Raw genomic sequence first — 25,982 nt, forward strand, 5'->3', positions numbered from 1 at the left:
ATGGCTTGGCCCAGAGCCCACCATGCCCCAGTGCCTCCCTTTACCAGTGGCCAGCACCCACTGCTCCAGAGGACAGGGCAGGAATTCCCCCCCCACACACACACTCCCATAGCAATGGTGGGACGATCTACCCCAGGGCAGGCTCCCCCTGAGCACTGGGTTTCTGCCTCCCACCCCTGCCCAGGCACTGGGGTTTTCAGTGCTGTCTATGGTGGTGCCTCAGGACGGCCTTGTTCTCTGTGAGTCCTGCCAAGCATCAGCCGCAGGGAGATCTTGTGGCAGGGAGTCCCGCAGGTCAGTGGTGGGTTGGGTGGAAGAACATTTTCTACTCTGAATGGGCAATGGGGTGGGGATGCGCTGGGCCCCTGGCCGGGCCAGCTGCCGTGGGGTGGGGACGCGCTGGGCCCATGGCCAGGCAGGCTGCCATGGGGTAGGGCCAATCTGCGGTCCCTTGTTCCAGGCTCTCCGGCCTTTCCTGGCGTGACACTAACGCTTAACGTCCTGCCCCCTCTCCCCAGGCCTGTTTGCTCCTGCCTCGTGCCAGCGTCCTCCCTGCAGCTGCTCGCTGAGACCGGGGCCATGTGGGCCCTGTTAGTGCTCCTGTTCCTGATGCCACCAGGTTCCTCGGCCACTGGGGCCCTGGCTGAGGTGCGTCAGACCCCGCCGCCTGCCGGAACCGGTGCCAGGGCCCGGCCCCCCTCTGCCGCCCAGGGAGCTCTGCCCAAGGCCTTGGAGCTGGCGGCCCGGGGCGCGGACCCCCTGCTGTCCCTCAACCTGGGCCTGAACTTCAAGATCAAGGTGAAGAGCCAGGGCAGCTTCCAGCCGGCAGGTCCCAGCGCTGAGCCGGCCCTCGCAGACCTGCCCCCGGCCGACACAACGGACCCAATCTCCTCTGCCAATTTCCTAATGCCCGGCGAGGCCCTGTCCGGCTCCTCCTCCGCTCCCGGCTCAGGGTGGCTGGCGACCGGCTCTGCAGACGAACCTTCGCCTGGGAGCTGGGGCGAGACCGCCGCAGACGGGGATGGCTCCCCAGTTCCTCGGTTCCGCAGCAGCCCCAGGGGCCGCCCGCCGAGCACCACCCCCTTCGAGTCGGAGTTCCTGGAGCCGGTGCCCACGCCTCGGCTCTCCTCGTTCCGGCCTGACGTGATGCTGCCAGCTGCCAGACAGCCCACCGCCGCCACCTCCTCCTGGGGGCGCAGCCAGGGCCTGGAGTTTCACATCAACATTGACCTAACGGCGGGGCTGGACCAGGAGATGGGTGTGCCCCCCACCCACATCCTGCCTGCCAGGGGGAGCAAGGGCCCGGGCACTAGGTGGAAGTACCCGCTGCTCCCCAGCCTGAAGGCAGGGATCTCGGAGATCACCAGCAAGCTGGGCACCTCCAGTGAGTACGGGGAGGGGCTTGGCTCTGCTCTGCTCCCCACACGTCCCCGGTGCCCCAGCCCCTAGATGTGCGCTCGCACGAGGATCTCGGGGCACGGTGCTCGCGCCACACAGACTAATGTACTGGCAGTGTTGGGGCACTGTGATCATCTAGTCCAGCCTCCTGGGCACCGCAGGGCAGTGTCCTGCCCCGAAACCTTTCCCGAAGCAGCACTTTGAGCAAACCATCGCACCTGGCTTTTAAACCAAGCTGTGCATGAGGGGTCTGCGTGTGTGCGAGATTGTGTGTGCGTCTGTGACATTGTGCTGTGTGTGTACTGGGGGTGCATGTAAGCTGTGTATGTGGGTCTGTGTGTGTGCAGATTGTGTGTGTGTGTGTGTGTCTGTGACATTGTGCCATGTTGTATCAGGTGTATGTGAGCTGTGTGTGTGGGTCTGCATGTGTGCGAGGTTGTGCCATGTATGAAGAGGGGTGTGGGGGCATCTGCCTGCGTGTGTCAGGTTGTGCTGGGTGTGTATTGGGGGTACATGTGAGCTATGCATGGAGGTCTGCGTGTGTGCGAGGTTGTGTGTGCGTCTGTGAGATTGTGCCATGTGTTTACCGGGCGGGCATGTGAACTGTGTGGGCAGGAGGGGTCTGTGTGTGTGCTGAGTGTGTGTCAGGGGGCGTGAGGTGCGTGTGTGGGTCTGCATGTGTGCGAGATTGTGTGTGTATCAGGGTTGCGTGTGAGGTGTGCGTCTGCAGGTGTGCCAGGTTGTGTGGGGTGCATGCACGTGTGTGTGCACAGATATGATCTGTGCTCCTTGTGGCGGAACTGGCTGCAGCCGGCCCTTGCCCTGGGGGTCCGAGCACAGCAGCCCCTGCCCTGGGGAGTGATTTCATTCCATCTCTGTGCTGCAGAAGGGGCCGGATTAGCATCTGGGGACTGACCCCAGAGCAGGCCCCCGTGGCCCAGCTTGGCCCTGTCTGCGGGCAGGGCAGCTCATCCCCCACAGCCCATCCAGCTATCAGCTATCAGCACCAGTCATGGAGAGGTTGCAGTGCAGACGCATGCCCCAGACCCATCTCAAACAGGGCCACCAAACGGCCCCCAGCGGGAACCCCGGGGCTAGCGTGGGAGTGGGGACCGCGGCCCGTCAGCTGCAGGGGGATGGAGCGCGAATTCTGGGGCCCAGATTCCTGATGGTCTCAGTGGGGAGCAGCCTCCGCAGCAGCTCTTGGCTGAGTCACCGTCTCCTGGCAGCCCTGAGCGCTCGCTCCCCCACGAGCGGAGCCGAGCGCCCCAGAGCCCCAAGGCTGGAGCCAGTGCCTCCCCTTCACTCCCCCACACTGAGCTGCATGGCCACCAGCAGCCCCTGCCCAGAGTCAGGAGCCTGGACGCGTGTAGGGCTGTGTCATGGAGTCCCCGGGCGATGCTCTGGAACTGCTCCCCACAAAGCCAGGCAGGACTTTGGGGAGCCACCTCTCCCTTGGAGCAGACTGTCTCCAGGGCAAGAAGCTCACACGGCTTCACCTCCTGGGTCTCTCCTTGGAGCATTTAGTATCCTCTGCCCCTCCGTGCACTTCCCACAGAGAACCCACCCCAGTGGGGTCCTGGGGAAGCCAGAGGGTCCTGCACCCCCACTTTGCAGTCAGACGTGACTCTCAGCCAGCCAGTAAAACAGAGGTTTATTCGATGACAGGAACAGGGTCTAACACAGAGCTTGTAGGTACAGCGAACGGGACCCCTCAGCCGGGTCCCGGGGGTGGGGGGGCACGAGCCAGACCCCCACGTCTGCACTTCACTCCTCGTCCTCAGGCAACCCCAAACTGAAACCCCCTCCAGCCCCTCCTCTCTGGGCTGTGTCTCTTTCCCAGGCCAGGAGGTCACCTGACCTCTTTGGTCTCCAACACCTTTAGCATCCTCTTGCTGGGGGGAGGGCCCCCAGTCATTAGTTCCCAGGAGACAGGGTGTCGGCCGTTTATGCACACTGGCCTTTATCCCACTCCTAGAGACTTAAGAAATGCATAGGGGAAACTGAGGCACTTAACACAGTATTCAGAGGAAACATTAATAACATTCCCAGATCATCACAGGCTGCCACCTTCCCAATCGCACAAAACTGAACACCTTAGCCCCACCCCTTCCTGGAGGCCCCGCCCCCTGGTCCCTACATCTCCCCTCCCTCAGTGGCTTGCTCTCCCTCACCCTCACTCACTTACACTGGGCTGGGGTACGGGAGGTGGTGAGGGGTACGGACTCCAGGGTGAAGCCAGAAATGAGGGGTTCAGGCTGCAGGAGGAGGCTCCAGGCTGGGGCAGGGAGTTAGGGTGCGGGAAGGGGGGAGTGCTGAGCCGGTGGTTGGGGCGGGGGCAGCTCATGGAGGAGCCCTGTGGGATCCCCACCTAGGAGCCAGACCTGCTGCTGGCTGCTTCCGGGGTGCAGCGCGGTGCCAGGGCACGTAGAGACTAGCCTGCCATAGCCCTGCACCACCGCTGACGGGACCTTTACTAGCCTGGTCGGCGGCGCTGACCGGAGCCACCAGGGTCCCTTTCGATCCGGTCAAAACCTGGAGAGCTGGGCTTGGGGTGGAGCCTATGTACATAAGGAGGGACTGGGGCCATTTTCGTCCTTTCTCTGCTCCGTGGCCCCGTCCCGGAGGAGGGCACGGCTCCCGTGCGGTGGGCGACTGAGAGATGCCATGGGCAGTGGCTGGGCCAGGCGGGACCCCCTCCAGGGCTCCTGGGGATCTCAGTGCCTGGCCTCTCTGCGGGGGGCACCGTGGGGGGGCGGGGGGGCATGGGACGGTCTGTGTGCCGTGGCCTCTCTCCCAGACATGGGTCACACACGTCTGGGCTGAATTAGAGCCAGGCCTGGCTGCAACAGGCCCCATAACCCTTCCCCTTCCTGCTGGGCACCTGCTGCTGACGCCTCTGTCCCGAGCAGGCCCCCGAGCACCTGTGTGTGTGTGTGTCGGGGGGTGTCCGCCTCTTGTCAGAGCCAAGCCATTCCCCTTTCTGTATGGATGTGGGGGGTCTCTGGCCCCCCTGCTGACCAGGCCTGGCCTTTACTTTATCCCTGCAGGTTTCTTTGGCCCTACGCTGCCACCAGACTGGCACCAGGAGAGGAACAGCACAGGTGGCGTCTGGGACCAGCCCCAAGACACCAGCCCCTCTCCACCCCATGCCACGGAGCCAGGTGAGCCGCTGGGCTGACCCACCTGTCCTGTGGGGCTGGGGCAGTCCCTATGTGCCCTGGCACCGCGCTGCGCCCCGGAAGCAGCCAGCAGCAGGTCTGGCTCCTAGGCGGGGATCCCACAGGGCTCCTCCATGAGCTGCCCCCGCACCCCAGCCCTGATACACACCCCAGTGCTTACCCAGTGCATGACCGATACACACCCCAGTGCACCCCGATACACACTCCAGTGCACCCCAATACACACACACTAATGCACCCCAGCCCTGATACACACCCCAATACACACCTCAGTGCACCCCCTGATCCCCCAACAAACACTCCCCAGGCACCCCTCTGATGCCCCTAATGCTGCACTGATAAACACCCCAACAAACACACACAGCTCACAGACTGGCCAGCATGATATATCCCCCAGTGCATCCCCTGGTACACACCCCAGCACTCCCTCAGTGTGCCCCTGATACCGCAATGCCCCGATACCCCCTGGTATACATTGGCACACATACAGCTCCAGTACAGGTAGCTGGGCCCCAGGGCATCCCATGTCCCCACCCCCGTACCCCAATCTCCCCCCCCCGCCCATGCCCCACGCTGCCTCATTCACACAGCAGGAAACACGCGGACTGTCAGGTCCAAGCAAGGACCCCAGCCAGGGCAGGCCCCGGCCCCGGCCTCCCGCCTGCCTGCAGGATTCCCCTGGCTCTCTCTCGCTATAGCGCCCAGGGCCTTGTCCTCCTGCTTGAGCCCGTGGCGCACGCCCTTGCGTGGCTCAGGCCCTTCCCGGGGCACAAGGAACGATGCTGAGAGCAGGGAGTGCGAAGGGTTAACGGGAGGGGGCTGAGCGGCCAGGGGCTGGGGCAAGTTCCTTATGGACTCAGCCACGCCTGGCTTTGCACAGAGCTTGGTGCTATCTCGGCATCTCCCCACCACGGGAGAGGGGAGGTCAGACCTTTGCCCAAGCCGGCTCGACAGGTCTGGGGGTGGGGGCTGGGGGGGCCTGCAGGGACCGATGGCCAGTGGGGTGTTCCATAAGGCCCAGGTGCATGTGGGGATAGTTTTCCTGCCTCTGTAGCCTGTGTGGGGTTCCCAGCAGTGCAGGGAGGGGCCGGTGGGGCTGGCCTGGGGTGCGGGGGGGGACACGGCATGGGGGGACTGGCTGGGGCACTGCTCCAGGCTGGGCAGGCCCGGGATGTGGGGTGCCGGGGGGGGATGGATTGGCTGGGGCACTGCTCAAGGCTGGGCTGGCCCAGGGGGCAGGGGGATGAGGGACGGGGGGACTAGCTGGGGTGCTGCTCCAGGCTGGGCTGGTCTGGGGGGCAGGGGGCCAGGGGGGACTGGCTGGGGCGCTGCTCCAGGCTGGGCTGGCACTAGGAACAGGAACCTGGAGAAAAGGAAAGCAGTTAGGTCGCCACGCTGTGACCTTAAGCCCTCTTATAAGCAGCTCATTTTGCCAGCTGCTGGGAGATCTGTCTGACAAGGCCAGGGAGAGGAACCTCGATTCCTGCCAAGCTCCCGCCTGGGGGGCGTCCCAGGCACGGCTGAGTGCAGAGGGATCAGCCCCCTAGGTCTGCGTGAAACTGGCACATCTCAGAGCAGGGAGGTGTGGGAGGATTTGAGGGTCAGGCCGCCCTGCCAGTCCCGGGCAGCTCCTGGCCGCACGCCCTCGCTGCCAGCCCTTGGAGAGCTTTCCATGACTGGATCTAGCACAGCAGGAAAGTCACTGGGGCCAGTGTGACGATTGGTTCTGGCGGACCCAACTGAGAGTGCCAATTCAGGACCAATTGCTCAAACAGGGCAGTCCACAGCCCAAGGCTGGGGTTTTCCACCTCTAAGGCAAACCAAACCAGCCAAACAACAGACTTCGTTCACCCCTCTGGCTAACCGCAAGTCACACAAGCAATTTCCTTAGACACTCGCATCTGCTCAGTATCACCACCAGTCCCACTTGTCCTGTGGGATAAATGGTTATGAAAACCAACACCCAGAAAAGAAAAAGGTTCTCCCGATCCCAAAGGACCAAGCCCCAGACCAGGTCAATTCAATATGTTTATTAGAGAAATATTTAAAAGGATGATACACAGAGTTTGGCATGTCAGTCATTAGTCATCAGGGGCACACACAGAGTATGGGGGGACGCTGGTATTTGGTTTATGGGTTAGCTATAGTACATTACAGTCTGTAATGTCCCCAATGCGGGGTGTACGGTGGGTGGGTCAAAGTATAGAGGGAGCAGTGAGGTACATCGCTCATAGCTGATGTGGTGGGGGGGGGGGGGGGGAGGTTACAACCATAGTCATGATTAGAAGCAAGCGGGACGGGTAAAGTGGGGACAGGGTGACCCTCACGGAGTGGAATCCAGATCGGTGGGTTCAGGACTCAGGGATTAGTTTAGTAGGGGGTTTGTAAGGGTTCTCCCCCCCCTAAGTGGGTGCGTGGAGCCCATAATACACCTCAGATTTACCACAAATCAACGCTGGTTGCCACTTTAGAAATCTAAAATCTAAAGGTTTATTCATAAAAGGCAAAAGATAGAGGTGAGAGCTAGAATTGGTTAAACTGAATCAATTAATACAGTGATGGCAAGATCCTTGTTCAGCTTGTAGCAGTGATGAAGTAAACTGCAGGTTTAAATCCGAGTCTTCTGGAGAACATCCCCCGCTGGGATGGGTCCATCAGTCCTTTGTGCAGAGCTTCAGTTGGTAGCAAGTCCCCTCCAGAGATAAGAAGATGGATGAAACAAAAATGGAGATCAGGCTTCCAGACCTTATATAGCTTTTCAGGTGTAAGACACTTCTTTGTTCTTAAACTGTGGAAAGTTTACAGCAAGATGGGTTTGCAGTCACATGGGCCAGTTCCGCTCACTCCAGTGAGTCTCACCAGGGCGTATCACGCCATCTCCTCGATGGGTCAATTGTAGGTGATGTGTCTTATGTGGCCATCAAGCAGGCTAAGCAAGAGCGACACCAGCCTTGTCAGGGTGTCACCCAGACTGCAGCACCAATTTAAAATATCAGACAGTACACAGCCAATATTCATTAACTCAACTACAAAAATGATGACAGACAACAAGACAGGCATAATCATAACCAGTAACCCGTAACCTGGTCTTAGACACCTTATATGACCCCCTTTACATAGGATTTGGTGCCACTACAGAACCTTGGTTGCAACCCATGTTCTATACGGTCCCAGTTTATATCAATAACGTCACAGCCAGGCCTGGCCGGACTGGGCTGGCTGGAACCGTTCTGCCCCTGGAGGGTTCTGCAATGAAGTCTGGTCAGAGCGCACAGAATATGCTCCCGAGCTCCCCATCCCCGTCCTGCTGCCCTCAGCCCCTCCTAACCCCACTGTCTCCTTCAGCCCTCTGCCCCCACTGCACTCCACCGTCCCCTCTCCTGTTCCCCTGGGGCTTCCCGCTGTGCCCCACCCCCTTTCTGTATTCCCCCCACCTCCCGTTAGCCTGTGGCCAGTGGGGCCAGGACAGTGTCTGGCGATAGCCGTGGGTAGGCTGCTGAGTGCGGTTGGACCTGGAGGAGCTGCGCCCCTGAAGGTCACTCGGCTCCCTGCCGGCTCTCTGCGGAGGGCCAGGGCCGCCTGTCACATCCCATGGGGAGATGGAGCGAGAGCCGCCATCCCCTGCGTGCCTAGGCTGACGGATGCCAGGCAGCATTAGCCTCCATCCGGCACGCTCCCTTCCAGGTGCAGGCAGGCGGGTGCAGCAGCGCCCCGGGTGCAGTGAGCAGAGAAATGCTTGGTGGCAGCCCGTCAGCCCAGGTAAGAGCCGCCTGCGTGGAGGTGACAGATGGATCTGGACAGGGGTGAGGACAGCAGCTCTGGCGGTGACAGTCACACCGTGTCCCTGGCTCAGCCTCCCGGGAAGGGCAGCGCAGCCGGGCAGAGACGACCTCCCGCTGGTCAGGCATGGCGTGGGGAACCATGCTGCCGCTGCTGCTTCCATCGTCCCCTGCCTGGCACTGCCACTCTCTGATTTCCAGCCCCAGCCTAGGGTGGGTGCAGTAAGTGCCTCTTCCCCTGCCGGTATCCCCGCTCCAGTGGGCTTGACTCAGCCAGCCCTCTGCTAGCCGGCCCAGCCACTGAGGCCTACAGGAGCCCCCAGCCATGAAGGCAGCCTGTGCCCGTACACTCATGGGAGATTCGAGATTGCTGCTTGCTGCAGGGAGCTGCATTCCACCCGCCACTCCCGTGCTCTGTGATGTCACAGGCGGCTGCTGGGCAACCCTGGAACCCGGGGCCGGGTTTGGAATCCCGCTAAGGAGTCGCCCAGAGCAGCCGGGAAGAGATGGATGTCGCTGCCAAGCCCCACATCCCCCCCGCCATGGCCCTGTATGCCGAGAAGCACGGTGTCTTCCAGCTGATGCAAAGCATGGTGGAGGCCCTGCTCATCCACCAGCCCGAAGACCCCATCTCCTTCATGATAGACCACCTGAAGCAGGACAGCGACCACGTGCCCAGGGTGTTCGTGCTGGGCCCTCCGGCCGCTGGGAAAACCACCATTGCCATGTGGCTCTGCAAGCACCTCAATGCCTCGTACCTCAGCCAGAAGAAGCTGCTGTCCAACAAGACGCTGGTGCTGGCCAAGGAGGCACAGAGCTACCAGCAGCGGCAGGAGCAGATCCCTGACGAGCTCTGGGTCAGCCTGCTCCAGGATCGCCTCTTGGATGTGGATTGCGTCAGGGAGGGCTGGGTCCTGGATGGGTTCCCCCAGACTCGCGAGCAGGCCTTGCTGCTGCAGACCTCCGGCATCGTGCCGCGGCACGTGGTGGTGCTTTATGCGCCGGACACCGTGCTGGTGGAGAGGAACCTCGGCAAGCGCGTGGACCCTGTCAGCACGGAGGTGTACCATACCACCTTTGACTGGCCGACCGACCCCACGGTGGAGCAGCGCCTGGTGCAGCCCAACGGCTGCTCGGAGCAGGCCACAGCCAAGCGGTTGCTGGAGTATCACCGCAACATCCAGGGCATCTTCCAGTCCTACCGGGGGAACCTCCGGACCGTCAACGCTGACCAGCCCTGCGCCGACGTCTTCTCCCAGGTGCTGAAGTTCACAGAGAGCCAGCCCCTCTCGGCTGCCCCCTTCACCCCCCGGGTCCTGCTCTGCGGACCCCCTGGGAGCGGGAAGAGCCTGCAGGCTGCCTTGCTGGCCCAGAAATACAGCCTGGTCAATGTAGGCTGCGGGCAGCTGCTGAAGGAGGCCATGGCGGAGAAGTCAAAGATTGGGGAGCTCATCAAGCCCTATTTCGAGAGTGGCTGCCCGGTGGCGGATAACCTGGTCCTGAAGGTGCTGCGGGAGCGGCTGGGCAAGCTGGACTGCACGGCCTTCGGCTGGGTGCTGCATGGCTTCCCGCGCGACGCAGACCAGGCAGAGTTGCTGAGGAACACCGGCTTCATCCCCAACCGGGTCTTCTTCCTCACCCTGCCCGTGGAGGCCATCCTGGAGCGGGTCTCTCAGCGGGCCACGGACCCCGTCACGGGTGAGCGCTACCACCACCTGTACAAGCCGGCCCCGAGCCTGGAGCTGTGCCGGCGCCTGCGGCAGAACCCCCAGGACGCGGCGGAGAAGCTGGAGGTGCGGGTGGATCTGTACGGCCGGCATGTCACGGACCTGGAGGAGTTCTATGAGGATGCTGTCTACGTCAACGCTGACCAAGACCCCTACACTGTCTTCGAGTCCATAGAGAGTTGCCTCACTCAGCCTCTGCCCCGCCGCACCGTCTAGCACCTGCCAGGCAGGGAAATACAGAGTTTGCTTTCAGAATGGGATTAGAGATCATCTTCTTTAATAGGGCCAGGTGTTCTGGGGGGCCCAGGGCCCCCCCTAGCCCCCACCTCCCTGCCCAGCCCCCAGCCCAGCAAAATAACCAGGGTAAAATATTGAATGGCTTCCCAGCAGCGTCAATGTGGAGCCAGCAGCGCCCAGCCAGCTCTCCAAGCACTTGGCTTGGGACCCTCTGCCACTCAGTCGATCTTTCCCGGCCTCCTTCCCTCTTCCCCTCCCCCCATCCTTGATTTTGACACCCTTGCAAGTTTGCTGATCCCCATCTCGGCTGCGAGAGGAGGGGGGTGGTGTCCCTGTTGCCTTGGGGGTCTCATCCCGGGGGCTCTCTTTGGGGAAAGCTGCCCTGTGCCCTCTTACGAGTCTTCTCCCAGATTGTCTGCTGAGAGCTTCCCAGGCCGGGCCTGCGGGGACCCGCCGGAGCTTTGAGACGCTGGGCTGGAGGAATCTCTGCTCATCCCAGGCCAGGTGTGGGGAGTGGCCCTTCCCCTCTGCAGGCGGAGGCGGGGGTCTCAGTAGAGTGAAGCTGTGCCCACTTGGTGGGGGGGAAACCTTGGGAAAGCCTGGCACTGGTTTGGGTGAGGGATGCCCACTGTCACGGACTCACAGATTGTGCCCACTCTTGGCCCCATGCGGTCCGTGGGGGGTGACCCTTTCAGTGTGACAGCCCTTCTCGGGGGTCCACTCTCTCTCGGGTCAGGCCCCTCCACCTCCTGGAGTCGCACCTCTCTGAGCCCTCTGCATACCTGTCTCTGCCGTGGGCCCCCTCAGGGAATCCCCTCACTCTGGCCCCCGGGGCCTCCACCCCCCAGAGGGAATAATGCCGCTGTTCCTTAGCCCCGAGCGACTCTCAGCCAGCATAAAACAGGAAGGTTTATTGAGCGTTGACCCCAGCACAGGCAACTCTCCGGCCTCAGGGCTGGCCTCCCTCAGCCCAGCACATCCCAGTCCCTCCGCAGCCAGGTGGGCTCTGCCTGCTCCCCCTCTCCAGCCCCGAGCCCCACTGCTTCCCAGCTGGGCCTCCGATATCCCCGGCCCCAAGCCCCCTCTGTCCATTGGCTTCTCTCCAGGTAAACAGGGTCACCTGAGCCTTCTTTCCCCTCTTCTGTCCTCTGGCCCCTCTGGCTGGAACCGGCTGGTCAGATCACCGGCATCCTCTCCCCACAGTCCATTCTCCTCCCACTGGCCAGAACCAGCTGTGACTCCTGAGCTGGGTCTCCAGGTCACCAGGGTGTCCATTCTCCAGGCCATCGCCCAGGGTCCCAAGTTCCCTCACTGGTCCTCTGTAACAACAAACTCCCTCTCCCCTCACCTGGTTAAACCAGTAACCCCCGGGGACACTGATTCCCACCCCCTCTGCGCACAAACCCTTGGAAAACAAGGAAAAAACAAGAACCCCCCCACACCTTCATCACACCCACAGAGCTGGCTGGGAAGGGTCTTGTCCATGTTGGCCGTTGCCACCCCCGGGGCACTGGGGTCTCTGCTGACTCCAGCACTTGTGGTTTCAGAGCAGGGGGATGGTTCTCTGCTCAGAGTTGAAGGCTCAACTTCAAAGACCCCCGAGCAAACCGGTGGGGGCGCCGGCTCTCTGGCGCGCATGTCGCTGTGCCAGCAGGAGATGCTTGTGCGCTCGTCCTCGCTGGTTCTCCGCCCTGTCCTGCTCTCCTGGCCCGCGTGGCTCGGCCTCTTGCTGATATTTGACTTGGAGGAGTCTTTCTCCTTGTCTCTGCTGACCCCCTCAGATGCCCCTGGGGTGCCGAGTGCAGACTGGCTGCCGGCTCCCCGAGGCAGCTGGTCCGAGCAGGTTTGCGGAAGAGCCTTTGATCTACGAGCAATGTGAAGCGCAGCAGGAGAAATGCTGCTCAGCGAGCTGCATGGCAGGACTGGCGGCTCCAGGTGGCAGCACCAGGGCTGGGTGGAGAAAGGGGCCATCACCTGAGCACACCTGTGCAGAACGCCGCTCAGCCAATCCTCCTGCGGGCGCCTCGAGGGTAGCGTTCTGCCTCCCTCCATAACGGAGCCATTCTCTGGCCTGGCACCGTCTGCTGCCACCCTGCCACACATCCAGTGTCCATCCAGCCCTATTGGTGCATGTAATGAGGGCCTTGCCTCTGGAGCACCCCCTGGCAAGGCAGTGCTGCAATTAAGTCCCTGCCTCAGTTTCCCCTCATGGGCTTTTAATAAGTCCTATGGGGCTTATGTATATTGAACAGTGCCCCTTCCGGGCTCCAGCTTATTTAACCAACGGTGGCACATTACCCAAATCGGCCTCCACCCCAGCCACCTGGCTGGAAGGGGCAGGAGGTGAGTTGTGTCCAGATCCCTCAGCAGCCAGACCCTCTTGCCAACAGTGTGGGAAGGGTCTCTCACACCGGCCCTTCCTCCTAAATTCCTCAGCTCTGGCGCTGCAGCTGCTCTCGCGCTGAGCCTCAGCATTGACAGCTCCTCACCTCCCCAGCCTCTGCTGCATCTTCCCTGGTTTCCTTCCCTGGGGCACCCCCCCCACAACACCCGAGGAGCCCTCCCCAGGTGCCTCTGTTCCGCAGGGGGACCCCACTGGGAGGAGCTCCATAGCCAACCCTCCCAAGGAGCTCACCCCCAGCCCTCCAACCGCATTCCCTCACTGTGCCAGGGCCCACATGGCGCTGCCCAGCCCCTGAGGCTGTCGGGTTGCCCACCAGGGAGCTGGCTGGTCACTCTCTTTAGCAGAGTCTGTTGCAGGGCGCCTGCAAGCCGAGTGCCCCCGGGACCCCAGAGCCGTAGCTCCATGCAGGGGGATGGGGCTGCCATGCGGCTGGGGCCAGTGGGGCCCCGGCTGAGGATAATACTGAGCCCACCCTAATGTGCCTCCCATCCCTTCCCTTCGTCTCAGCACATTAGGAACGAAGATGGGAGCGTTCTCGTGGACAGAGGGCTGGAGAGGGGCAGGTCCCACCATTTCAGTGGCATGGCCAGGCATAGCCCTCCAGACCCCCAGGCCTGAGCTCTGCCCCCCGGGCCATGCACTGGCTGGCATGGGCAGGATGATCATGTGCATAGCATGGAGGCCAGGCTGCGACTGCAGCAGGAGGCTGCACAGCCCTGACCGCAGCACGGCCCAGGGGCCAGACAGCCGGCTCCGGGGCAAATTCCTCTGCAGTGATGCAAACGGACGGGCGGATTGAGAGATGCCAGTACTAATCCAGCGAAGGGGGGGCTCCAAAGGCACTTGGTGCTGATCCGAACCTGGCTAAAGCCCTGGATTAGACTCCAGAGGGATAAACAAAGCGGGGTGCAGGGCAAGCCAGGACCCCAGCACTGCTGGAGCCCTGCCCCCGAGAGCAGGGCTGGGCTGAGCTCCGAGGGACACCTCGGTCAGCCCTAACGCATCCTGCTGGGGGGGCTGTGTTAGCGTTGGGGTGATCGCTGATTGGCATCTGTCCTGCCACTTCCCGCCAGGTCCCATGGAGCCACGGGCCATTGTGTGAGCCGCTGTGTTTGGAGAAGCCCCTGGCTACGCAAACAGCCCGAGAGGCAGCCCATTGTGGCTGCCAACAATGCTCCTGAGCCCCGCCAGGCTCCCCTCCCCTACGCCAGGATCCACGGGGCAGCCAGCGGGTGCTGTGCTTGCTGCAGAGCAGAGGCTTTTCTCAGCCCCCCGACCCCAGGCAGAGTGGGGAGGCCCCTCAGATGTGGCCATGGATCACTGAACTCTGCACTTGCCTGGGTGGTCTCCTGGTTGTGCCCAGACCCAGCCTGGTGCTGCTCGTCCGCCCTGCCCAGAGCATCCGGGGCAGGTGGCCTCTCCCAGCAAGGAGAAGGGGGCACCCGGCTCTCCTCGCGGCAGGGATGGGGGGTGCATAGCAGCACCCCCTCCTGCTTGAGGAGGGACCCGAGCCAGCTGTCACTGAGGAGCCCTGGGGCTCTCTGCGGCCTTGGAGTGAGCATGGGGTTCCCTGGGGTCACCCCTCCACCACCATGTGCCACCCCATGTATGGCGGGCAGCTGTCCCTGCTGTGCTGGCCCAGCGGCATGGGGGCTCCACACGGGGGGTCCGCCTAAGCTGACATCACCCCCCACCCCAAGTGCACAGGGGCTCAGCCAGCCGGCTCCCCGCAAGCAGCCAGCAGCCCTGCACGTTCTGCCAGCAGCTCTGCAGCCCCAGGGCCTCTGGATTAGGGGCTATTTGCTTTCATGTTTTATCTCCAGAACGGGGAGTCCCTGGCTGGCTGCTCTCCAGCCGCAGGCGCAGATAACGCAGGGGTATGCGTGGCCGTGTGTTCTGCACGGGGGGAAAGGGGGCCGGGGGGGCAGGTTGCACAGCCTGACCTGAGTGCCTGAATACAGCAGTCGCCATGTCCCGATCTGGGGCCTTTTCACTGTGGGGCCTGTCTAGGTTTCAGAGCCCGCCCCTTTACTCCCCAGAGGGGCACATAGTCAAGTGCGAAATGCACACGCACAAAGCTGTGTCTGCACGTGGGTTCTGTGAGTGTCTAAGTGGGAGCGTCTCACAGGTGATGGTACATTAGCGTGTGTGTGTATGCACTGGGAGAAGTGTGTGTTCTGTGCGTGTGTGTGCACACTGAGGCATGTGTGTGTGCACGCTCTGGGACTGGTGCATGCTCTGTGTGTGGTTATGCACATGCACATGTGCACTCGGGCTGGTATGTGCTCTGGGTGTGTGTGTGTGTGCATGCTCTGTGTGTGCGTCTGCACGCTCGGGGACTGGTGCATGCTCTGTGTGAATGTGCACTCTGGGCCGGTGCGTGTGCACTCTGGGGCTGGGGTGTGCTCTGCGTGTGTGTGTGTGTGCTCTGTGTGTGCATCTGCACGCTCTGGGCCCAGTGCGTGCTGTGTATGTGCACTCTGGAGCTGGTGCGTGTGCACTCTGGGGCTGGGGTGTGCTCTGCATGTGTGTGTGTGTGTGTGTGCATGCTCTGTGTGTCTGCACGCTTTGGGACTGGTGTGTGCTCTGTGTGTATGTGCACTCTGGGGCTGGAGTGTGCTCTGCGTGTGTGTGTGTGTGCTCTGTGTCTGCATGCTCTGAGGCCAGTGCGTGCTCTGTGTGTGTGTCCGCACGCTTTGAGACTGGTGTGCTCTGCGTGTGTGTGTGTGTGTGTGTGCTCTGTGTCTGCATGCTCTGAGGCCAGTGCGTGCTCTGTGTGTATGTGCACTCTGGAGCTGGTGCGTGTGCACTCTGGGGCTGGAGTGTGTGCCGCATGTGTGTGTGTGTGCTCTGTGTGCGTGTCTGCACACTCTGGAGCCAGTGCATGCTCTGTGCACTGTGGGCAGGTGCATGGTCTGGGGCTAGTGTGCCCTCCCCCTGTATGCACGTGCGCCGTGAGCGGCAGTAAAACCCCCGCCCTGGAGAGGCTAGCCCACTGGCCCCATCCCCTGCCAAGGTCCCTCCCCTGCACGCCGGAACCCCCAACCCCCGCAATGGAAAAGCCCCAAACCACGGCTCCCTCCCACCCGCACCAAACCAAGCTGCTGGGCTTCCCAGGTGCCCCCCACCCCCTCGCGGAGCTGCCTGCCCCAGCAGAGCCTGGTGGAGCCTCCTCAGTCCACGGAGGAGGAGCGACGCAGCAGGGCTCTGCGGGGGGCGGGGGGGTGGAGGAGGCAGATGGGGTCTCGGGCAAGTGGGGGGCACTGTGGCGCAGTTGTCCAGCAGCGGGTTGGCGGCAGCACCAGGGAAGGCAGAGCCTATTCTACCCGCTGCCCATGGTGTGTGTGTCCGTGCGCCCTCTGCGGGTGTGTGTGTGTGTGTGCGCGCGCGTGCATGCGCTCTGGGGCTGGTTGTCTGGGGGGGGGCATGCATGCACCCTGGGTCCGGTCTGTGCTCTGTGTGTTCCTGTGTGTGAGTGCGCCCTCTGGGGCTGGTGTGTCTGTGTGTTTGTGTGCGTGCGTTCTGGGGCTGGTTGTGTATGTGCAGGAAACATGCCATTCACACAATCCCGGTGCCCCATGGAGCTGGGCTCTGGGGCTGGTCTGTGCTCTGTGTGTGTGTGTGCATGCGCGCGCTCTGGGTTCAGTCCATGCTGTGTGTGTGTGCGCGCATGCGCTCTGGGGCTGGTGCGTGCTGTGTGTGTCTGTGTGTGTGCATGCGTTCTGGGGCTGGTTGTGTGTGTGCGGGGGGGCATGCATGCGCTCTGGGGCTGGTCTGTGCTCTGTGTGTGTGTGTGCACTCTGGGGCTGGTGCGTGCTCTGTGTGTGTGTCTGTGTGTGTGTGTGCATGCTCTCTGGGGCTGGTGCGTGCTGTGTGTGTGTGTGCATGCGCTCTGGGGCTGGTGCGTGCTCTGTGTGTGTGTGTCTGTGTGTGTGCATGCGCTCTGGGTCCGGTCCGTGCTCTGTGTGTGTGTATGTGTGTGTCTGTGTGTGTGTGTGCGTGCGCTCTGGGTCCAGTCCGTGCTCTGAGTGTGTGTGTGCGTGCGCTGTGGGTCCAGTCCGTGCTCTGAGTGTGTGTGTGCATGCGCTCTGGGGCTGGTGCATGGTCTGTGGATGGCAGAGAGGCAGGACAACCTGTTTCCATCACCCCTACCTTGCTCCTGCTGCCCCCCTCATGGTCCCTGCCCCGTGGCCAGGCCCCTGGTACTGCCCAGCTCCATGGGGCACCGGGATTGTGTGAATGGCATGTTTCCTGGCCCTGGCCCCCCCAAGCCAGGAGGGGGTGGGCTTTGTGGGCGTCACCGCAACAATGGCAGGCCACGAAGACCTGCGTTCCCTGCCGGTGCTGGGCCCTGGCGCTGGGTCTGCCTCTGCCCCGTGCTAATGGCCTCTCCGTCTCCTTCGTCCCCAGGTCTGGCCCCTGGCCGGCACGGCCCCTCTCCCGGCAGCGAGGGGGCACTGGCCGCCTGGCCCAGGTGCACGCCGGAGAAGCCAGAGGAGTGCGGCTCCTCCAGCCCTGAGCCCGAGGCCCCACCGGTGCCACGCCTGCTGCCCTCCCCGCCCCTCTTCGTCACGCTGCATGCGGACTGGAACACGGCCATGGCCGACTGGGGCCTGGCCTGGGAAGCCCACGTCTATGGGGCCGGCTCCCTCTTCAGCCTGCTGGCCCTGCTGTCCCTGCTGGGCCTGGCCTGCCTCCCCGTCCGCTGCCCGGCTGGCTGCACCTTCCTGGCAGCCCTCGACCTGCTGCTGCTGGTGGCCGGCACCGCCCGGGCCTTCCTGCTCTTCTACGATGCCTACGGGCAGCAGGAGCGGCTGCCGGCCTTCGCCTCGCTGCTGCTGCACGACCTGCCCTTCCCCTGCCTCTCCTCCGCACTGGCCATGGCCTTTCTGCTGCTCTCCACCCGCTCGCGCATCAAGCTCTCGCACGCCCGCTTCCGGCACCCCGGCTGCCTGGCGTCCCTGGTGCTGCTGCACTTCTTCGTGGCCGTGGGCGCCGTCCTGGCCGCGGACCTGCTGCGCCAGTTCCCCTTCCTGCTGCTGGTCTCGCGGGGGGCCTACGCCCTTCTGGCAGCCCTCCTCTCCCTCGCCTTCCTCGCCTTCTACTGCCTGGGCCGGGCGGACACCACGCAGAGCTACAACCTCCACAGCTCCATGCCGCCCACCGAGCGCCTCAGCCGCTGCCCCTTCACCGACGCTGGCGACTGGAGCCGGGCCGCGCACACAACCCTGCTGGCCGCCTGCTTCGCCCTGCTGAGCGCTGCCCTGCAGGCCTACGCCGTCCTGCATGCCCTGGGCTATGGCCTGCCACCGGGCTTCTTTGGGCCCTGGCCCTGGTGGTCGCTGCAGCTGGGCTGCCGGCTCTGTGAGGTGGGCACCGGGCTGCCCCTGGCCCTGGTGGGCCTGTACCCCCTGGTCTACTCCCACGAGCCCCCCTGCGTGCACTGCTGGGGCACACTCTTCCGCGGCCCCGTGAAGGCCCCTGTCCTGCCCAACAACTTCCAGTGGGCAATGGCGCAGCACGAGAAGCTGGTGACGTGTGACACCATCACCCGCAGCGACTCTGAGTTCCTGCCGCTCTACTCCCTGGCCGGGAGCTGCCTGAGTGCGGACGGGGCCATGGGTGACTGTGGTGCCCACAGTCCGGGGGCTGCCAGGGCCTCAGAGACGCGCCTGAAGGGCGGCTGCGGCTCAAAGACCTCCTCCATCATCAGCATGGCCATGGACGGTGACCCCACAGCCGACTTCCGGCCCCCGTCGCCCATCAACCTGCGGCGCAGCATCGACGAGGCCCTGTTCAGCGAGGCCCTCATCCCCGCCAGCCTCTTCCAACCCGCCGGCACCCTCGCCAGCTCCAGCACCCTGGCACTCAGCCTCCAGAGCCCCGGCTTGCAGGAGTGCCAGGGGCGAGGGGAGGCGCCGGCCAGCCGGGGCCTGTACCGGACTTCCTCCTGCATGGAGCTGGAGACTGCCCTGCCCCAGGGAGGGGATGGGGAGGCGTCCCTGGAGACCAGTGTGCCTGACACCCCATTCTGCTCCCCGGGCAGGTGGAGGGGAAGCAGCCGCTGCTCCAGCTCCCCCTATGGACACTCCCTGGACGGCTCCTCCCTGGTCCTGTGCCCCAGCCTGGAGCAAACCACCCATGCGTCTTCCTTTGCGTACGAGCCGAAGCTGCCCCAGGGCCAGGGCGAGAGCAGCCCCCGCCGGTCCCCACCACCACCCGGAGGGCTGTACCTGCCCCTGGCCCAGCCCTCCCAGGAGTCCTTGGACTCTCTGGTCCTGCAGCTGCCGGCGGGCGACGCGGCTCTGCTGCAGGAGGAGTTCGTGGACGTGTGCCGGCAGATCGACGCGCTCAGCGTCAGCAGCGACACCATCGACCTGTAGGGAGACAGGCCACCCCGGCCCCGCTGCTGCCACCTCCCCAGTGGGCCCGGCCTCGCAGGAGGAGCCAGGGCGGCCCTGAAACCCACATCTCCCCCCACGGTGCTAGGTGGGACGGGCCCCTCCCGCCTCTGGACGGGGTCCCCTCTGGTCTGAGCCAGTGCATGGCCCATGCCCTCCAGCAGAGGGCGCTCACACCGGGGCAGATTTGCAACGTCCTCGTCCCCCCCCGTGCCCACGTGGCGCTGCACCTGTGCCCCCCCCGCCCGAGATGGGGCGGGGGGAGCCCACGGCCGGCCATAGGGGCTGCAGCTCTGTGACCAGGAGAGGGCGCTCCCTGCTGGGGGAGAGACGGGACTGCGGGCTCCCAACAGCCTGGGCCACAGCTGCTTCCTAAGGGGCCCAGGGGCCCAGCTCTCACCCCGGCTCCCTGGAAGTGGCTCAGGGTCTATTAGATGTGCCCCCTGCCCCCCCCACCTGCTGCCCGACGCCTCCTCCCCGGCTCCCTCCCAGCCCTGGGTGGGGCGGGGGCTGGGCCCACACTTTGACCCCTGTATTAGCAATGAGGTAGGTTCTTGGTTTGTGCTCCAGAGCCCAAAGCCCCTAGCGGCGGTGACAGGCCCCCGGAAACTCCTCCCCCTGTGCATTAATAAAGTATTTTATCAACAGGATGTCACGGAGTCCCCGGGCGATGCTCTGGAACTGCTCCCCACTAAGCCAGGCAGGACTTTGGGGAGCCTCCTCTCCCTTGGAGCAGACTGTCTCCAGGGCAAGAAGCTCACACGGCTTCACCTCCTGGGTCTCTCCTTGGAGCATTCAGCATCCTCTGCCTTCCGTTGTGCTTTCCACAGCGAGCCCACCTCAGCGGGGTCATGGGGAAGCCACAGGTTCTGCACCCCCACTTTGCAGTCAGACGTGACTCTCAGCCAGCAAAACAGGTTTATTCGATGACAGAACGGGGTCTAAAACAGAGCTTGTAGGTACAGAGAATGGGACCCTGGCCGGGTCCATTCTGGGGGGCAGTGAGCCAGACCCTAGGTCTGCACTTCATTCTTGTCCCAGGCAGCTCCAGACTAACCTCCCTCCAGCCCCTCCTCTCTGCTCAGCTCCTTTCCCGGGCCAGGAGATCACCTGATCCCTTTGTCTACAACATCTTCAGTGCACCTTTGCGAGGAGGGGCCCAGGCCATCAGTTGCCAGGAGACAGAGTGCCAGGCATTTAGGTGCACTGGCCCCTTTGCTCTGCAGCAATCACACACCCTTGTTCCACCACCTAGATACTTAAGAACTGCCTAGGGGACACTGAGGCACCAACACAGTGTTCAGAGCAAACATTAAGAACAGTCCCAGTTCGTCACACAGGAGTAGCTGGGTTCCTGGTCGGGCACAAGCAGGGGGTGTTACACGGCTGCACCATGCAGCCTCCAGCCTGGGCAGAGCCAGCCATGGTGGGGGGGCTGTGCCCATCCTGACAGCCCTGGACAGACCCAGCCACGGGGGAGATGTGAGGGGGGGCTGTGCCCATCCTGACGGCCCTTGGCAGAGCCAGCCATGGGGGGGGCTGTGCCCATCCTGACAGCCCTGGACAGACCCAGCCATGGGGGGTGGGGGCTGTGCCTGTCCTGACAGCCCTGGGCAGAGCCAGCCATGGGGGGAGTGAGGGGGCTGTGCCCATCCTGACGACCCTGGATAGACCCAGCCATGGGGGGGGCTATGCCCATCCTGATGGCCCTGGGCAGAGCCAGCCATGGGGGGTTTCCCAGTGCCCCACTGTGACATAGGGGGCCCTTGGTTTGGAGGCCGGCAGTGAGCGTTGGGACCCTGGAACCTGCCGTGGGGAACCGCAGAGCCCCATCCCCATCCAGCTGAAACACAAGTGCAGCCAGGGAGACAGGGCGCCCTGGGGGTTCAGTGTTAGGCAATCGGGTGCTGTCCTGCTGCCCAGCACTGGAGCACCCAGTGGACCCCGTCTGAACGCCCTGGGCTGGGGATTGACACAATGCGTCAGTCCAGACCCCTGGCGGGCGGCAGGTGTCGCTCCCCTGAAGCCAGCAGAGGATGGGCCCATAGTGACCTTTCGGCCGCAGGGAAGGCCAGGCCAGCAGCTGTGAGGGGGGCTCCCAGGGCCAAGACTGGGCTCCAGAGGACGGGGGGGTGCTGTGAGAAGCAGGGTGCAGCAGCCCTTGGTGGCAGCTGTGGGCAAACGCCTACTGCCTCTGGCGATCCAGGGTGACACGGGTGGGCACCATGCCCCGGGAGCTGCCCAGCCCTTGCGCTTCTGCATGAGTCCCGCTGGCTAGCCAGCCCCGTCGCTGGCACAGCTGAGTGCCCACAGGCAGCGCTGCATGGGGCAGGGTGAGGGTCTGTACAAGGAGAGGAACACGCAGGCAAGTGGGAGTGTGTCCACCCACCCTGCCGCTGCCAGAGACAGGACACTGGGCCCAGCTGCCCCAGCATGGCCACTCCTCTGTTCTCCGCTGCACAGAGGAGTTTTTCAGCAACAAACACAGGCTGAGGGGAGGGAGACAAGCCCCTAGCAGGCCCCGGGACAGGCCTGCAGCCAGCACTGCCGTGCTGCTTAGAAGGGATCAGCCCCGGCCCATATACTGGCACTGAGCAGGGTAAATGCCCTTCGCTTCCCTGAACGGGGAGTGCAACAGGGCATCCGGGCTGAGCGATGCTGCTGGGACTAACGAGGAAGCGTGGCAATTAGAAATGAAACGAGCAAACGAGCTCTGTGCTGCTGGGAAGGTCAACAGTGAACTGCCTGGCAGGGCATTAATAGTCCTGGCCCGGAAATTTTGCTGTGCTTCCCTTTTCCGCCTGGTGCCCAGGGACTCGCTTGTGCTCCAAGTGACAAGCTGAGGGGTTCCCATTGGATCCTGCCGGGCTGCATCACAGGCCTGCCAGTGCGCCCGCTGCTGCTTTAATTACCCTGACGGTGCTGTGATGAGCAACCTCCCACGGCCCGGCCCAGCCCCGTCCAGCCCCAGAGCACAGCACTCGGTGCACTGCCCAGCCCTGCCTGGCTCTGCCAATGCCCAGCCTCACCCAGCCCCAGAGCACAGCACCCGGTTGCACTGCCAGCCCTGCCAGAGCTTGCCAATGCGAGCCATTCACACAGCCCCAGAGCAACAGCACCCAGATGCACTGCCCAGCCCTGCCGGGCTCTGCCAATAATCACCAGCCCCAGAACCTCGGCGCAGCACCCCTCTAAGACCACAGACAGCCACCGGTGCACTGCCAGCCCACCGCCCGGCACGCCCATGCACTGCAGCCTTGCCGTCGCCAATGCCACCTCACCCAGCCACCAGAGCACAGACACCGGCCTCCAGCTCGCCATCCCAGCCCAGCCCCAAGCACAGCACCCGTGCAACTGCCCAGCCGCCCAGCTTGCCACATGGCAGCACAGCCCAGCCCAGCCCCAGTGCATCCCACGCCGCTCTATGCACTCACCCCACCCACCCCAGAGCACAGCCCGGTGCTAGCCACCCTGCCTGGCTGCCAATGCCAGGCACTCACCCGCGCCCATGAAGACAGCACACCGGTGACTGCCCCCCCCCCACAATGCCCAGCCCACCCCCAGCACAGCACCCGTGCACTGCCAGCCCTCCAGCTCTGCCAACCCCAGCACATTCACCCAGGCCCCAGTCAGAAAGCACCAGGACTGCACCTGCTGGCTCTCGCAATGCCCAGCCTCAACCCAGCCCCAGAGCACACACCCGGAACTGCCCAGCCGCACCCAGCCCCAGAGCACAACGGTCAGCCAGCTCTCCAATGCCAGCTCAAGCCCGAGCAAGCGCGCACTGCCCAGCTCTGCAATGCCCAGCCTCACCCAGCCCAGGCACAAACGCATTGCCACCTGCAGCGAATGCGAGCTAAGCCCAGAGCCCAGCCTGCCTGGCTCTGCCTGCCAGCCACCACCAGCACCGCCAGCCACGCCCAGAGCACAGCACCCGGTGCACCGCCATGCCAGCTCTGCCAATTGCCCAGTGCCTCACGCCACCCAGAGCACAGCACGTGCACGGTGCCAGCTCTCCATCCCCAGCCCACCAGCCAGAGCACAGCACCGTCCGTCACTGCCCAGCCTCCAGCTCTCAATGGCGCAGCTCACCCAGCCCCAGAGCAGAGCACTTCGGTGCTGCCCAGCCCCTAGCGTCTGCCAATGCCAGCATCCTCACCCAGCCCAGCACAGACGTGCACTAGCACCCAGCCGAAGCACATGCATCCAGGCCCTGCCAGCTCTAGCCAATGCCGCCAATTCACCTCACCCCAGAGCCAGCACCTAGTGCACTGCCAACCCTGCCGCGCTCTGCCAATACTCAGCCCCACCCAGCCCCAGAGCACAGCACTCCGGTGCACTTGCCAGCCCTCCTGGCTCTCTGCCAATGCCACGCCTCACCCAGCCCAGACACGCACCCGGTGCAAACTTGTCCCAGCTCCACCAGCCCAGAGCACAGCACCGTCAGTGCAGCCTGCCGCGTCGCCATGCCACAGCTCAGCCAACCGAGCACAGCACCGCTGCACTCCAGCCACCCCAGAGCACAGCACCCAGTCACTGCCAAGCCCTGCCGCCTCGTGCCAATGCTCAGCCCTCGACCCAGGCACACACCCAGTCATGCACCAGCCCTCGCACTCTCCAAATCCCAAGCCCCACGCCAGCCCCAGAGCACAGCACGTGCACGCGTGCATGCCATCTGCACACAGCCCAGCCTCACCCAGCCCGCAGTCTGCCAATACCCAGCCCCCACCCAGCCCCCCAAGCACAGCACTCCGGTGCACTGCCCAGCCCTGCCTGGCTCTGCCAATGCCCAGCCTCACACCAGCCAGCACCCAGCACAGCACCCAGTGCACTGCCCAGCCCTGCCTGGCTCTGCCAATACCCAGCCCCACCATCCCCCCAGAGCACAGCACCCGGTGCCACTGCCCAGCCCTGCCTGGCTCTGCCAATGCCCAGCCCACCGCAGCCCCAGAGCATAGCACCAGTGCACTGCCCAGCCTGCCAGTGCCCAGCCCTCACCCAGCCCAGAGCACAGCACCACGGTGCACTGCCCAGCCCTGCCAGCTCTGCCAATGCCAGCCCCAGCCAGCCCCAGAGGCACAGCACCCAGTTGCACTGCCCCGGCCCACCCAGTGTTGGGGGCTTATTCCTTCACCCTCCCACTTCCTTGGTCCTTCTCGCATGAACACAGAGCAACAATTACGCAAAGTCCAAAGGCGCAAACAATTCAATGTTTTTAGCCGGTGAACTTTCCAGCAAGTATGATTCAGTTTCCTTCCTTAGTGTCCCCTTCCCAGCTCTGCCACCACAGAGCCTTCCCATCCCCTGTTCCCATTTCCCTTAGCAAAACATGATCCAATTCCTCCACTTTCCAGTCCCTAGTTTCAACCCCGCCACCTTCCTGATTGACTGCAGGACGGTTCGAATATCCTAGAAACCTGAGTTTTTTGCGTTAGCTAGGTTCCTTAACCCAATTATTTTTACTGAAATTTAACTAAACAATCCTCAACACACTGTAAACATGCGTTGTTTAAACAATTATACTTCTAACACTTCTCATTGGTTTACAGCCCAACAATATTAATTATACAGCAGACAGAAACATTACAGAACAGAACAGAGAGACCATGCAAATAAACATACAAAACAATATAGAAGTGAGGATTTCACAACTACAGCTATACAGACATAAGGGGTTTCCAGCTGTGTCTATACATAAGTGAGTTCTTACCAGACAGGATGCGATCAAACTAAGTTTCCTTTTACATCTTCTAGGCTCTTCCCTTTCTCTGGAAGTGATAGGAATATCAGGGCAGGATTGTATTCCCAATAGCCCCTTATTTCAATGTGACTAGTTTGGAATGTGAGGATGTGACCATACACTTCCCAGCTTATGGCTGCCTAACTACATCTTAGCTGAAGGCCTCAGACTGTCACAGTAAGAAAAGGCCGTTACACAGACAGTGATCTTTGATTCTTTCTTTTCTACCTCTATAACTAGCTAAGTGATAAGAATACACCTACATTCTTAAAGTCTAGGCCTTTGCAGACAGGCCTGAATATTTATATCCTAACACTCCACCCCTTTTTTTCCTTTTGCTTTTGGGATCCTCCTGCCCAGGCATCCCAGGAAAAGCATAGGACATATGGCGACATATTTCCTGATAGGGCCAGGCGCCAAGGTGGAAGGTGTCGATATTCCATTTGTCCCACTGCCCCTTGTGTAGTAACGTGCCCTGCACCTTCTCTCGTACAGGCAGACCACACCTAGTCCAATTAGTGTTCCAGACTTTCCGTTCTAGTGGGCCTGAGAAGGCTGGGTCTGGGTTGTCTTGCACACTGTGAGGTGGAGAGGGCTTACCACATTACCTATCTCCATATGCAGCGTAACACGAGTACAGTTAACAATATACAACGCACTGCAACACTGCAGTATGGCCCAACGTCCGAGCCACGACCAGAACACTGCCCCTCCTCCTTCCACAGGGTTAAGATCTTAATGTGTCCAGTTGCTGGCAGCTGAAGTTTTACGTGCTTTTGTCCATATCATAAGTCCATTGAATGTCCACAGAGAAATGGGTTATTGTCCAAACCAACGTAACCACGTGGTATGGAATCAGGCAGTCTGCCCTGGTTCGATTATTCACAGCAATAAGATTTACAGATCCATTTGTGCACCAGAGTCCAGAGAGCAGCAAGTAGATGTGGGGGCTGGTGTAATTGTGCCTCCAGAAATATATATATTTTCAGCAAAACACTTTATATCCAGTACACGCAATTGTCCATCCCTTGCCATAGGCCATTGATCCTGCTGCTGCATAGTCACAGGAGAGGGGCACAGCCAAACTTTTTTTTGATTTATGCCATATTTTACA

General features: G+C 62.4%; 1 protein-coding gene and 1 pseudogene across 1 annotated transcript; both read left to right on the forward strand.

Annotated features, from left to right (window-relative positions):
* The first annotated feature begins 550 nt into the window (after window positions 1-550).
* Window positions 551-19,329, forward strand: PRRT4 (proline rich transmembrane protein 4). Its single transcript, XM_032794168.2, has 3 exons — window positions 551-1,384; window positions 4,449-4,562; window positions 17,138-19,329. The coding sequence occupies exons 1-3, from the start codon at window positions 580-582 to the stop codon at window positions 19,108-19,110; spliced, it is 2,892 nt and encodes a 963-aa protein (XP_032650059.1). The 5' UTR covers window positions 551-579; the 3' UTR covers window positions 19,111-19,329.
* LOC116833009 (adenylate kinase 8 pseudogene) lies at window positions 8,487-10,302 on the forward strand (annotated as a pseudogene).
* Window positions 19,330-25,982: the final 6,653 nt, after the last annotated feature.

Source organism: Chelonoidis abingdonii, chromosome 1, assembly GCF_003597395.2.
Source record: "Chelonoidis abingdonii isolate Lonesome George chromosome 1, CheloAbing_2.0, whole genome shotgun sequence".
NCBI lineage: Eukaryota > Metazoa > Chordata > Testudines > Testudinidae > Chelonoidis > Chelonoidis abingdonii.